Here is a 12,377-nt window from a genome sequence, read left to right on the forward strand (position 1 = left end):
CATGAAAAGGGCTTTCCTGGAGCATTTCAGTCCTTGGTAGTGCAACTGAAGCAAACAATCAGCTATGGGTGGCAAGGCACTGTCAAAGGATCTCCAGGATAAAGTTGTGGACAGGCAAGTCAGGAGATGGATACAAAAAAAACTTCAAAGGATTTATCAATGCCTAGAAACACAGTGAAGTCTATGGCTGTGTCCGAAATCGCCCCTTGTATACCCTCATTCACTATTCCCTACATTAGGTCACTAATTCAGTTCACTAGAAGAAGTGAATGAAAACGAGTAGTGAATTCGGACACTGAGTTTGCTAAAACACACCTTGAAGATTCGGAGGGAGATGAGACTAAAATTTAATTATTTTGCATTAACAACAAACAATATGTCTGGCAGAAATATAATCCAAATAACACCATTCCTACAGTTTAGCATGGAGGTGGTAGTATTCTGTTATGGGGGTGTTTCTCTGCAGCAGCGACTGGAGCACTTGTGAGGATAGAAGGAAAAATAGATGAGGCAAAATACCATCAAATTCTTGAGGAAAATCTGCTGCCCTCTGCCAGAAAGTTGTTAATGGGAAGATGGTTTACCTTCCAACATGACAATGACCCAAAGCACACAGCAAAACTGAGCACACAGTGATTGAAGGAGAAAAAGGTGAATGTCCTTGCATGACGTTTAGCATGGAGGTGGTAGTATTCTGTTATGGGGGTGTTTCTCTGCAGCAGCGACTGGAGCACTTGTGAGGATAGAAGGAAAAATAGATGAGGCAAAATACCATCAAATTCTTGAGGAAAATCTGCTGCCCTCTGCCAGAAAGTTGTTAATGGGAAGATGGTTTACCTTCCAACATGACAATGACCCAAAGCACACAGCAAAACTGACCACACAGTGGTTGAAGGAGAAAAAGGCGAATGTCCTGGCATGGCCTAGTCAAAGCCCAGACTTAAACCCCATTGAAAATCTGTGCAATGACTTGAAGACTGCAGTCCACCAAACGCTCACCATCAAATTCTGTTTTTTTTTTTCTGACATGTTGGTGTTATATCTTTCACTTGGATGTTATAAGATGCACTGAGTAAATGCAGCTGGATAAAGCAAAAACTGTGTCCGTCTTCATTTCAGGTTGCAAAGCAACAAAATGTGATTCTTTTAAAGGGGGGTGATTATTTTCTATACCCACTGTATCTGTTATTTCTGAGAGCATGAAGTGTGTGTTAGTAGCACTGCGTGATGTGGGTCACTGCTGGCCATAGAACCCAAATGGAGAGTGTTTCAGATGTTTGACCCGTGTGTTTGGGTAAGCTGTTTGTCTGCCAATTTCTCTGCTTATCAAAGGCAGTTTGTAGTATTATATAAACTTCCAAGGTCATGCTTTGACCTCAGATGTTCTCTGCTGCATTGTCACATCACTGTGGCTGTAACCGAATTTTAGAAAACAGGTTAATCTTTTTATTTATTTTTTGTTTGACAAGCCATTTTAAGCAGTGACACTGTATTATCCGGATGTGTAATGTGGTATACTCCATCTGAAACTGTATTAAACTTTTATCTAAATGTTGTTTTTCCAATCACATATTGTTTCATTGTTTTTAAATGTTGTTTTTACACAGGTTTTATGATCACATATTAATCACATATTAATTGCCATAAGGGCAAAAGACCAACTTAACTTGTTTTTTATTAAATGCATGTTTGTATGTATATATATTATATTAATCTAGTTTTTATTTCCAGCATGGTAAAAAGTTATTACATCTTATGAAATTCACAGGAGAAGTTTTACTTCCTCTGTAAGGAGAGGAAGTGCTTATGTGTGTGTGTTCAGAGTCAGAAAAGTCCTGTGAATTGGTATTTGACTTGTGATTTTTGCTTGCAGGGAGCCTAGTTCTCACTTATTGTTTCTAGTTTTGAGCAATGCATTGGAGGAAACTGTTGGTTTATTGGTCTGACACCATAATCACTGCACAGTGTCAGGGGTTTAAACAGGAATCTCAGTGATTACAGGGAAGATGCAAAGATTTATTGAAAGATATGGTGGTTTTATACTGAGAGTGTTCCCCAAGAGACATCTTAGATACTGAGAAGATTTTTTTTTCTCTTACCAATGACACAAAGGCTTCAACAATAAGGCTGGTTGATGCAGATGTCATTGTATTATTGCCCCAGTGCTGTGTTGCCTGTATTTTTGATCAAATAAATGCAGCCTTGGTGAGCATAAGAGACTTCTTTGAAAAGGCTTACAAACCCTGACCTTCTGAAGTGTACATACACAATTTTTTTATGTTATTGTATTTTTTTGTTTTGTTTTGTTTTCTTAATTATTTTTGTGGCAGTTCCTGGGAAAAGTTTGCAGGGCAAGTGAGAACTACAGGACAAACCAGGTCTGTATTTTTTTTTAAAAATCCTTGTTAAGCCCTGCAGATTTCCACAGAATTGGAAACGCCCACCATTCACAAAGTTCTACACATCTCCTACTCCTCTCGTGTTCATTAGATGTTTTGGGTAATTTGATTATATTTTCAGTTCCTAATATGAATATGCCACTCTTATGCCCATTTGACTAATTTTACCAAGACAGACCCCTGTGTCTTCCCTTTACAAGTTGAGGCAAATGGCAAACAAAATATTTCTACACCACAACTTGTTTACACAAAAGAGTTTTAAATATGTAGATGTTATTTTTAGCAGGTCAGTCATGATGACACACACAATAGAAAGCCAATTGCAACATTGTCATTGGTAAACTTAGTTATAAAGACAGGAACAACCTTTAATATTATCAGGACAGGAACAGTTTGAAAAAAAAAAGTATTCTAGATTAGACCACAGGCTACTGGCATCTCAAATGTACTCTAAAGCTCTGTCTTAGCATTTAGCCAAAGTACTGATCTGTTCTTATGCTGTTGACACAAGTTCAAATGCATTTCCCTCTCTCTCCTCATCATCTGAATAAAAATAAGTTTTCTTAAAGACCAATCTATCAGATATTTTTACATATTCTATGTCTACTAAAAATCAGTCTGCATTTTACGTTCCCAATTCACAGGTCTGAGTGCCGCCAAGCTGTTGGTGGAGAGCGGCCTCAATCCTGTGCTCCTGGAAGCCAGAAATCGCGTTGGTGGAAGAACCTACACTGTTCAGGTAAGATACTCATGTGAAGCAAATGAAATTACTGCATTGTACGACACACAGTCTGCTTTTATGTGTGATAGGAACATGAGTCTCTTGACTATAGTCACAACCAGGGGTGCGCGATACGATAATATCATAATTATTGTTTTAACAACGTGCAACTTGACGTTATTTATTATGTCACTCACAAAACATAAACTCACATACACTCCTTGTGATGCAGTGTCTGTGCTACTTCTGCACTGCAAAATGGATATAGTTGATACTGGTTTAATATGATTGATAACAGTGTCTTGTTATTCTAATTGAATTTATTGATTAAATGTAAGAATTTGACAAAAGATAATGCATACGTCTAATAAAGTTAGAAAAATGTCTCTATAAATTTTAAAACGCCCTGGAATCCATTTTTTTATCCGATTTTCAGTCATGAGTTTCATTCACGGAGTCATTTGGCTCAGGTCAGATGTTTGCCACCACAGCGAGTTTGTCAAAAGAAGGGTGAAACCGTAAAAACTGAGTTTCAAGTTGCCGAGTAGGACGCTGCCTATACAAGGGAAGGGAATCTGCTGTCTTTGCATGCATATTCTAACACTTCCTTCTTGTTTTTCCTTTTTTGGTCTCAATGTGGCTTGTAGAAATTTTAGTGACTATTTCATTGTGAATCTGACACAAATTGTGTGTGCTTTCAGAATAAGGAGACGAAATGGGTGGATCTGGGAGGAGCGTACATTGGGCCCACTCAAAACCGCATCCTGAGAATAGCCAAACAGTACGGCGTGAAAACATACAAAGTCAACGAGGAGTCGTCTCTGGTTCACTATGTGAAGGTAAACCTCAGTGAAGGCCTACACATGTAGCAGCTTAGACTTATTACCGAATCAAAAGCAAAACATCTGTGAAATTCAAGCAAGATTTTTCCCCTGTCTCAAAATCCAGCTCTCTTCACAGCCTCAGGCCAGAGCTTCGGCTAATAATACAGCCTTTTGTTTGAGCACACTCATGTCTTAATGCACAGGAAGTTAGAGCTAGCCCCGGTTCGCTCAGCTGAACAGGGCTGAATATAGAGTCCCTACTTCACATTAGTGTGCTGCGCTCAAGCCTGGAGATGCTAATCGCTGCCTGAAGGAAGTCTGTAATATGGTTTCAGACGCTTGGAGTGGGTAAGAAGGGCGGAACTCAAGAAACCAGCCTCCCCTCCTCCTGCCCCATATCCAATTTGGGTAGACGCATCACTGCCCTTAGCACATGCACACTGCATGACCTTATTAGATTTGGCTGTAGATTGCTGTAGTCTTCTCCGCTCTGACCCTGCTATTACAGGGATAAATTACTGGATTTTTAGTACTGCTCTTTATCCTGTGGGCTTTACTGCTTTCTGTAGTCATATATCATAAGAAAAATGCAGGTGGTTTTAAAGTTATCATGGTAAATCAAAAGGGTTCTTGAGATGGAGACCAGCAAACCAACAACTCACACATACTCAAGAAGGCAGTGTGCACAAAGGGAAAGGTCATGGTGGAGATTCATTGGAGTGTTCATTGTAGATTATGTCAGGATGGAGCTGGATTTCAGTTGCTGTGGAAAAGACCCATTGGCATGTTTCCCATAATACTTCGCTTTCCCCAGCAGACTAGTTAACTGTGTAACACCATACCATCACATCTATACATTATAAGTGTAAATATTTGGTTAATGCTGAATATTTATAAGATCTGAAACTTTAACTTTGCTTTCGGTCTCAATATCCTAAATCCTCTCAATATTAGAAATCAGGAATCATGAAAATTGTTGTTCCAAACCTATGACTTTCTTTTGTCCGTTGAACACAAAAGGAGAAATGTTGCAGAATGTGCAGGTTGTTCTTTTCTATGCAGTTACAATAATTGGTGTTTTTAAGCTTTGAAAAGCAGCAAAAACATAAAATATCATAAAAGTGGTCCAGATGACTCATGCACTGTATTCCATAATGCAAGTCATATGATAGCTAGTTGTTTCAGTGGTCTACTAAACGTGGCGAGTCAGTGAGCTGAATTTGAGATCAGTTTAATGCATCCTTGCTGAATGAAAAGTATTAATTTCTTGTAAAAAAAAAAAAATCTTATTGACCCCAAATTTAAACAGTAGTGCATGTTTGACGAAATCACCTTCTGTCTTCCACAGAAGAACATAAGGGTGAATGAAGACAGAATTTTATTCAACTAACCCTTTATTGTTTTTATTCTCTTTATTTATTTATTTATTTTTGTTTGTTTGCGAGCATGTTTTTGATCTTTTGAGCTACAGTACAGTGCCTCATGTTCCTGCTGGAGTCATTTCTATAAAAATACAACCCCTGCATTAAAAAAACAATCCTTGGTTCCCATTCCTTGGGTTGTGCAGTTTGACAGCACAATCATTGTCAAGGTCAATGTCAAGCCAGCTGTTCCTTAACAGGCTTTGTCAGAATAAACCCAAAGGCACTAATGCAGAAAGAGGTAGACGCCAGGAAGAGGCTATGAACACATGTAGGCATATCTGATTGATTTCAAGGCTTTATTTGTTGAAGAATGCATCAGCACGGATTCAGACATCTGTAAGAGAGATGCTGTTCAGAGGCTCAATGATACTACTTGAAAATAAAGGAGAGGATCAGAGCTGCGCTACATAACGTTTTCATTTGGCTTCTTCATTTCAACCAATACTGTTCTGGTCTGTCTTGCTATAGGCTGCTTTTTGGTAAGTGTTGTGATTTAAATAGAATGACTGCGAATGTGTCTGTCCTAATGATTAATGATGTGTGTGTTTGTGTTAGTGTATGTTCTCCTCTCTCCTCGTGCCATTATCTTCTAATCGGAGCATCCCTGTGGGTTACCATGGCAGCACTCCTCATCAAAAGACAATCGCTATCAGGATTGAGGGGACACACTCTCTTTTTCTCTGTCTCTCTCTCTCTCTCACGTTTTCTCACACCATGATGTCTGGCTCTGTCTTTGGGATCAGGGGCGTTTCCCTCTCATAAACAGATCACTTCAGTCCACAGAGGCACGAAGTCAGATTTTTAATGTTGAGCTATGCAAATGTCACATCAGAGAGAATTTTTACTGGTGATCAACCCACTAATTAATAAAGCCAGATTACATTTTCCAGCTAAAATTGTGTGTGGGGGGATTTAATCGGAATCCATGCGATCTGTAATTTGGCATCAGTGCGAAAGATTTCGCAAAGGTTTCAGGTTAGTCATGGGGATTCACTGTGTTGAACAACAGAAAGCTGCTTGATTTGAAAGTGACTTTAGTGGGAGCTGTGGTGTTTACATTGCTACACTATTGACAAACCTTTTTTGTTCGTGAAATTTTGCTAATGTGACTGCACTTTAATTGTCATAGGTCACTAACAATATGTTGCTTTGTCATTGAGGAATGAATAAATTAATCTCTATTGATCTGGTCTGTTGTTGACTATGACAACTGTGGCATAATTCACCTTTTGAGTTAATCCTCGATATTATCTGACAACTTTCTGCTTTTGCTGAACTGTGTCCATTTTTAGGTAGTTTCATCAGATCCTCACTTAGTCAGTTAAATCTGCTTCTGCACACTTTGTTGAAAGTTTTACAACCGCTTTTATAGTATCACCTGTTACTCAGCAATCACTTATTGGCCTTGAGGCAGTATTAGCCAATAAGGGCCTTACAATGTGCAGACCATTTTATAATTAAGGTGAGCATGCAGCCAAGGCGCCCGTGTAATCAGCTTTTCTATAGCTGTAATCCTAAAGGCCAGATCCAGTTTCCTCTGCCTCGATCCGTGAGGAACTCACATGCAACTGTTCTTTCAGACAGCTTTAGCATATTAATATGATTATGATTGAACTGTTGTGCAAAGGCAGTGTTGTTAAAAATTAATACAGCCTATTGTACAGTGTTTGCAGAACTGTACATTTACATTAGTGGCAAGATTCTGAGCAATACTAATAAACCACATATACTTATTGTATATTAATGTTGTGGAATTACTTGGAATTACATTATTATTGTTTCTATTGCAATTAATTATAATGATATGTAATATGCGTATAGTTTTACTATTATGCAAGGGAATGTGGATAGATGTAAGATCTATGTAACTAGCATCACCAAACAGACTTGCCGAAATAATTACTGTTTCCTAGGAATGTAAAGCGTATCTGTACCGTATTGGTTATTGATATTAGACATTTTTATATTGTATTGGCTGAATTCGATTTATATCGACTGATATTGGATATTTAATTGCTCATGCTTATTTATATTTAGATAAATTTTGCATTCATTTAGCACTCACTTAATCTTTAAAACACTAATAATCTTTAGCAAATCAAAGTAAATATGCATTTTTAATATTGTAAATTTAATGTTGCAATGCTTAAACTCGCAGGTTGCATTTTAAATGATTGATTTTTCGTTTTTTTATTTATTTATTTAGACAAAGTAGTGTTAGGATTTTAATATTGGTCATTTATTGGTTATCGGTATAACAGCAAAACAGTTATACGCTTATCTGTATCTGCCAATATCGGTGCAAAAAATGCAAAACATTGTGCACAGCTGCTTATAATAACTGCTTGTTTAATATATTTTCATTCTGTAAAAAGTCAATACTGTAACATACAGGCAAACAGAATATTAATTTGGAGGATGATACAATTGCCGTCGGACAGGATGTGGTCTCATTTCATTGCTTGTAACCAAGTGGTGGGCGGCAGTGTGGATATAGAGCAGTATGAGGTTAGTGATAGTAGAGAGACTTAGGTTTTGCTCTGGCTGAAAGGATATCATAAGAGATGCACACCATATCCCCACCTCAAGTCTGTCGCCATGGGAACAGACCTGTTGCTGGATGCTGAGCGATCCAGTGTCCTCTCCAGCATTGGTCTGGTAGGCTCGCAAATGATATGGAAATGTCATGGTCCCTTATTTAGCTGAACATGTTTTCCTGTAGTGTTAGTTGGCTTAGAAATGCAAATGGCTAAGTCACGTTCAAAGGCAATAAGACTGCTAAATAGTAGTAAGGAACCATGAAGTCAGCTGGCCTGGCATCTTATTTTAGTGTTGTTGTTTATTGTATTATGTGAGAGGACTGTTATTGTTTTTTTTTTATGTTGTTGTTAGTCTGATGAAATGTCTGTTGATAATGCTGCAAATAATTTTCCCAAAGGGGACAAATAAAGTTACATTACCTTACCTTACTTAGATCATAAATTATGAAAGAACATTATACATATGCTTTTTTTTTTTAAACCCAACTTAAGGCCAAGGAGACAATTTTAGTAAGATATATGGGTTTAACTGACATTGCTGAAGAAATGTCATGCATGTTTCCCATCAGAAGTGTATTTTAAATTTTAAAAATATATATGTTTTATAATTACTGTAGCTCAAACAATAGAGCATGGCACTAATGCAGAGGTCATGGGTTCATGGGTTCATGGGTTCGATTGTCAGGGAATGCATGAACTGTATGAATTGAAACTTTAAACAGGGCTCGCAAAATTGCTAACCCGACGTCCCGAGGCTATCTTCCAGTCGGGCAACCAAAATGCATCACCGCCCTGCCCGACGGGCTATCTTAAGTACAGGGTTCAAAACGTGGCACGGGTGTTTATATATGAATGTATCTCTGAAGGGAACTGACTGTCTTCAGAAAAGTTTCGATGGCATTTTCATTTCATCTTACCTGTAATGCCTGATAAAGTAGCGTTTATGAACGCAGCTATATTTCTGCCGTTTCAAAAGCCCGACCTTGTGGCAAATAATTAATTTGCATTTTCAGTAAGCCCTTCTGCTGTTTTTGTTTAGATCAACATGAAAATCGGCCCATGTTTTTATGCAGCAAACACGCAGTTGTAAATGTGGAAGAAGTCAATGTGCCTTCTAAAAGTCTCTAAACAATTAAGATATATATTTATGCTTTAAATTAATAAAATAATTTATTCGTTTGACTCATCCCTTTTCTTAAAAATGGTTTAAAGGCTGAAATGTGATCTTTATCATTTTTGTTTTGTGAAAACCTGTATCTGAACTGCAAATTATGTCATTTTACTGTTTAATATGTTACCATGTACATTGCCGACCCTGCTTATATGGTATTATTTTTAATTGTTTAGCTCTTAAAAAGGGTAATTAAAAAGCCTTAAATTTATTTTTTTAAATTCTGCAGATACACTGTAAACAGTGAAATAAATTTCCTTCCTTGATATTTGTTTATATATGTGTTTTGAAAATGTTTTTGATTGACATTTCGACTGCTAAATTTATTTCAGGATACCAAAATTTGAAGAGTGCCTGCCCGAAGGGCTACCAAGGATTTTGAAATTTTGCGAGCCCTGCTTAAATGCAATGGAAGGCGCTTTGGATAAAAGTGTCGGCAAATAGATAAATGTAAATGTATAATCAAGCATGGTTCTTAATGTGTCAAGTTCAGTTGCCTTTTTTAATTAATATAATAGGCTAGATTTGAACCCTGGAATGCTAAATGAAAACTACCACTGGACTGCTAAGTTATGATTTCTTTCTTTGATTTTGGTCATGTTTTGTCTTGTTTAGGGCACCAGGTGAGTCAGAACTGCCATAGTGCCCGCTCAAAGAAGTAGGAGCATGGCGTCCCTGCAGTGCTGACAAGTGTTTTGCGGTGTTTGATATTTGAGGTGTTCAATCATTTATCTGTCCTACTAAGTGCATTCTAGTCCTACTCAAAAACCACTCTGGTTCCCCTCAGATGTTTTCTGCAAGCAATAAAATCACAGGGTTTTCCAAAACGGTGTGCTGAAAATGCACAAATCACTATGTCATGACAAATTGCTCGGAAGTGAACGCTGGACGTCAAACCCAGGGGTGCGTGAGAATCTTTCTAGGTGACAGGTCTTTGATTTTGTCAGCAGTTTTGACTAGGTTGCCTGATTCAGTGCCGCAGTAACCTTTAGCACGCTTTCAACTGTCAATCTAGAGCCTTCTTTATCATGGATTTCAATTTAATTATCATTATGGGTTTAGTAATCATGAGCAGTTTTGGGGGTAACGCATTACAAGTAACGCGAGTTACTAGTAAAGTAACTAGTAAAGTAACGCATTACTTTTTAATTTACAAGAGAATATCTGAGTTACTTTTTCAAATAAGTAACGCAAGTTACTTTTTTTTTTCAATTTATTGATTGACAGCGGAAGCTAATCCCGTATTTTCTAATAATATTACCAAGGGGCAACATGTATATCGAAAATAGCAGAGGACCTAGGACAGATCCTTGTGGCACTCCATATTTTACTGGTGATAATTGAGATGACTCCCCATTTGGACAAGCAAGCCCTGTCCAGATTTTAAAAGTAACGCGAAAGTAACGTAACGCATTACTTTCCATAAAAAGTAACTAAGTAACGTAATTAGTTACTTTTTTATGGAGTAACGCAATATTGTAACGCATTACTTTTAAAAATAACTTTCCCCAACACTGATCATGAGTGACTTTATGGTGAAGAACAACATATTGAAACGCAGTGCTTCGTCTTTGATGTGTAGTTAAACATTAATCAATCAGCCCAATGGTGCTTATTTAAGAGCCCCACAGCAACAGAGCAATCCAGGTATGAAGTCATGTCTGCATATAGTTACCCCATTGGCCAGCCGCAGAGAATGATCGTACTGACTAAGCGTTTCCACTACTGTGGGAAGCAAGCGATGTGTGAACAGCTTGTGTCATATAGCCGCTGTTTGCCAAAGACTAATATTGTCATTATCCGTGATTATGAATTTTCTTTTTACTGAATTAGCGTTATCATTAATGTCTATTTATAGATGCTTTATCATTATTGTATATTCCACTCCAACTCTCTAAATGAGCATATATATCTTTCTCCTGCTCTTAATAAAGAAGACTGTCACATTTTTATGTGAAAATCATAAAATCTTACTGAGATTTGATAAGGTCGAGTTGTTTCTGATCATCTGGTTGTATTAACGCAAACTGTAAAGGCTGTGAACAGAGGCCCTCCATTAACTGATTTGATTCCAATCCAGGCGAAATGCAGTTACGTATATTTTAGGCAGCAAAAAACATTTTCCATTCCAGACTGGTTACACTTCTAATGATAATGAGGTCATGATGGCTATGATAAAGACATTACGTCAACAATGACAAAATAATAATCACAATTTTCATTATTTGGTGCTAAGGTAGCAGGTTCTTACAGACACTGTTTCTTGTTTCCAAGGGCAAATCACATGCATTCAAAGGGCCTTTCCCTCCAGTGTGGAACCCTCTTGCCTACATGGACTACAACAACCTCTGGAGGACAATGGACAAGATGGGGATGGAGGTAAAGGCCATTTTTATTCAGAACCAATTCCATTTTTTTTTAAAAAGGTCCATGAACTGTTCTACTGCATACTTGAGACTTACCTGCAATACTTGAATGCCTCTACAACACTGCTGCTGAATCTACAACACAAAACAGACACTTAAACACATACCGTGCAACACGTGTAATCTGATTCCCGAATGAATGACTCTAATGAGTCGATTCATTGTAGTGAATCAAACACGTACAGCGTGACGAGTATAGTTCGATTTCCCGAACAAATGACTTTCGAGTTCTTTTTAATTTGTTGTTGCATGCAGTTGATATATTTACGTAATTTGATGATTTCGTGTAAATTAAATTTTTGGAACAAATTACTGTAATTAATGAGCTCTTTTTAGTGACTCGAATGCATACCGTGCAACCAGTGTAGTCAGATTTATGAACAAATTATTCTAATGAGTCTGTTCTAGTGAATAAAATACATACAGCTTACAAGTAACTGAGACCTAAATCTGGCTAGTTGTTCATACAATTATGCACTTTGTCAGCAGTATTTTATAAATAACGAATACTACATTTTGTTTTGTATTGTTTCATAAATTGTTAAAGAATTTGTCTCCTCAATTATTATTTTTTTTTAATTAAAGGGATACTTCACCCAAAAATTAAAATTACCCCATAATTTACTCACCCTCAAGCCATCCTAGGTGTATATGACTTTCTTCTTTCAGACGAATACAATCAGAGTTATATTTAAAAATGTCCTCTCCACTAGTGGAGAGAACAAAGACGCGGGTATTTAAAGCATAAATATATATCTTACTGTCTTAATTGTTTAGAGACTTTTAGAAGGCACATTGACTTCTTCCACAATTACAACTGCATGTTTGCTGCATCTTCCCATTCTTTTCTCCTCTTCTTATCACTAGGGAAG

At 37.3% G+C, this 12,377-nt stretch overlaps 1 protein-coding gene across 1 annotated transcript in view; it reads left to right on the top strand.

Annotated features, from left to right (window-relative positions):
* LOC107756728 (amine oxidase [flavin-containing]-like) overlaps positions 1-12,377 on the top strand; it is a 34,654-nt gene that overhangs the window by 11,932 nt on the left and 10,345 nt on the right. The window contains exons 2-4 of the mRNA XM_016573939.1: positions 3,044-3,138; positions 3,822-3,959; positions 11,354-11,458. Coding sequence (XP_016429425.1) covers positions 3,044-3,138; positions 3,822-3,959; positions 11,354-11,458 — 338 coding nt within the window. The remainder of the gene's footprint in view (positions 1-3,043; positions 3,139-3,821; positions 3,960-11,353; positions 11,459-12,377) is intronic.

This window comes from Sinocyclocheilus rhinocerous, unplaced genomic scaffold (assembly GCF_001515625.1).
Source record: "Sinocyclocheilus rhinocerous isolate Xijiao unplaced genomic scaffold, SAMN03320098_v1.1 scaffold382, whole genome shotgun sequence".
Lineage (NCBI taxonomy): Eukaryota > Metazoa > Chordata > Actinopteri > Cypriniformes > Cyprinidae > Sinocyclocheilus > Sinocyclocheilus rhinocerous.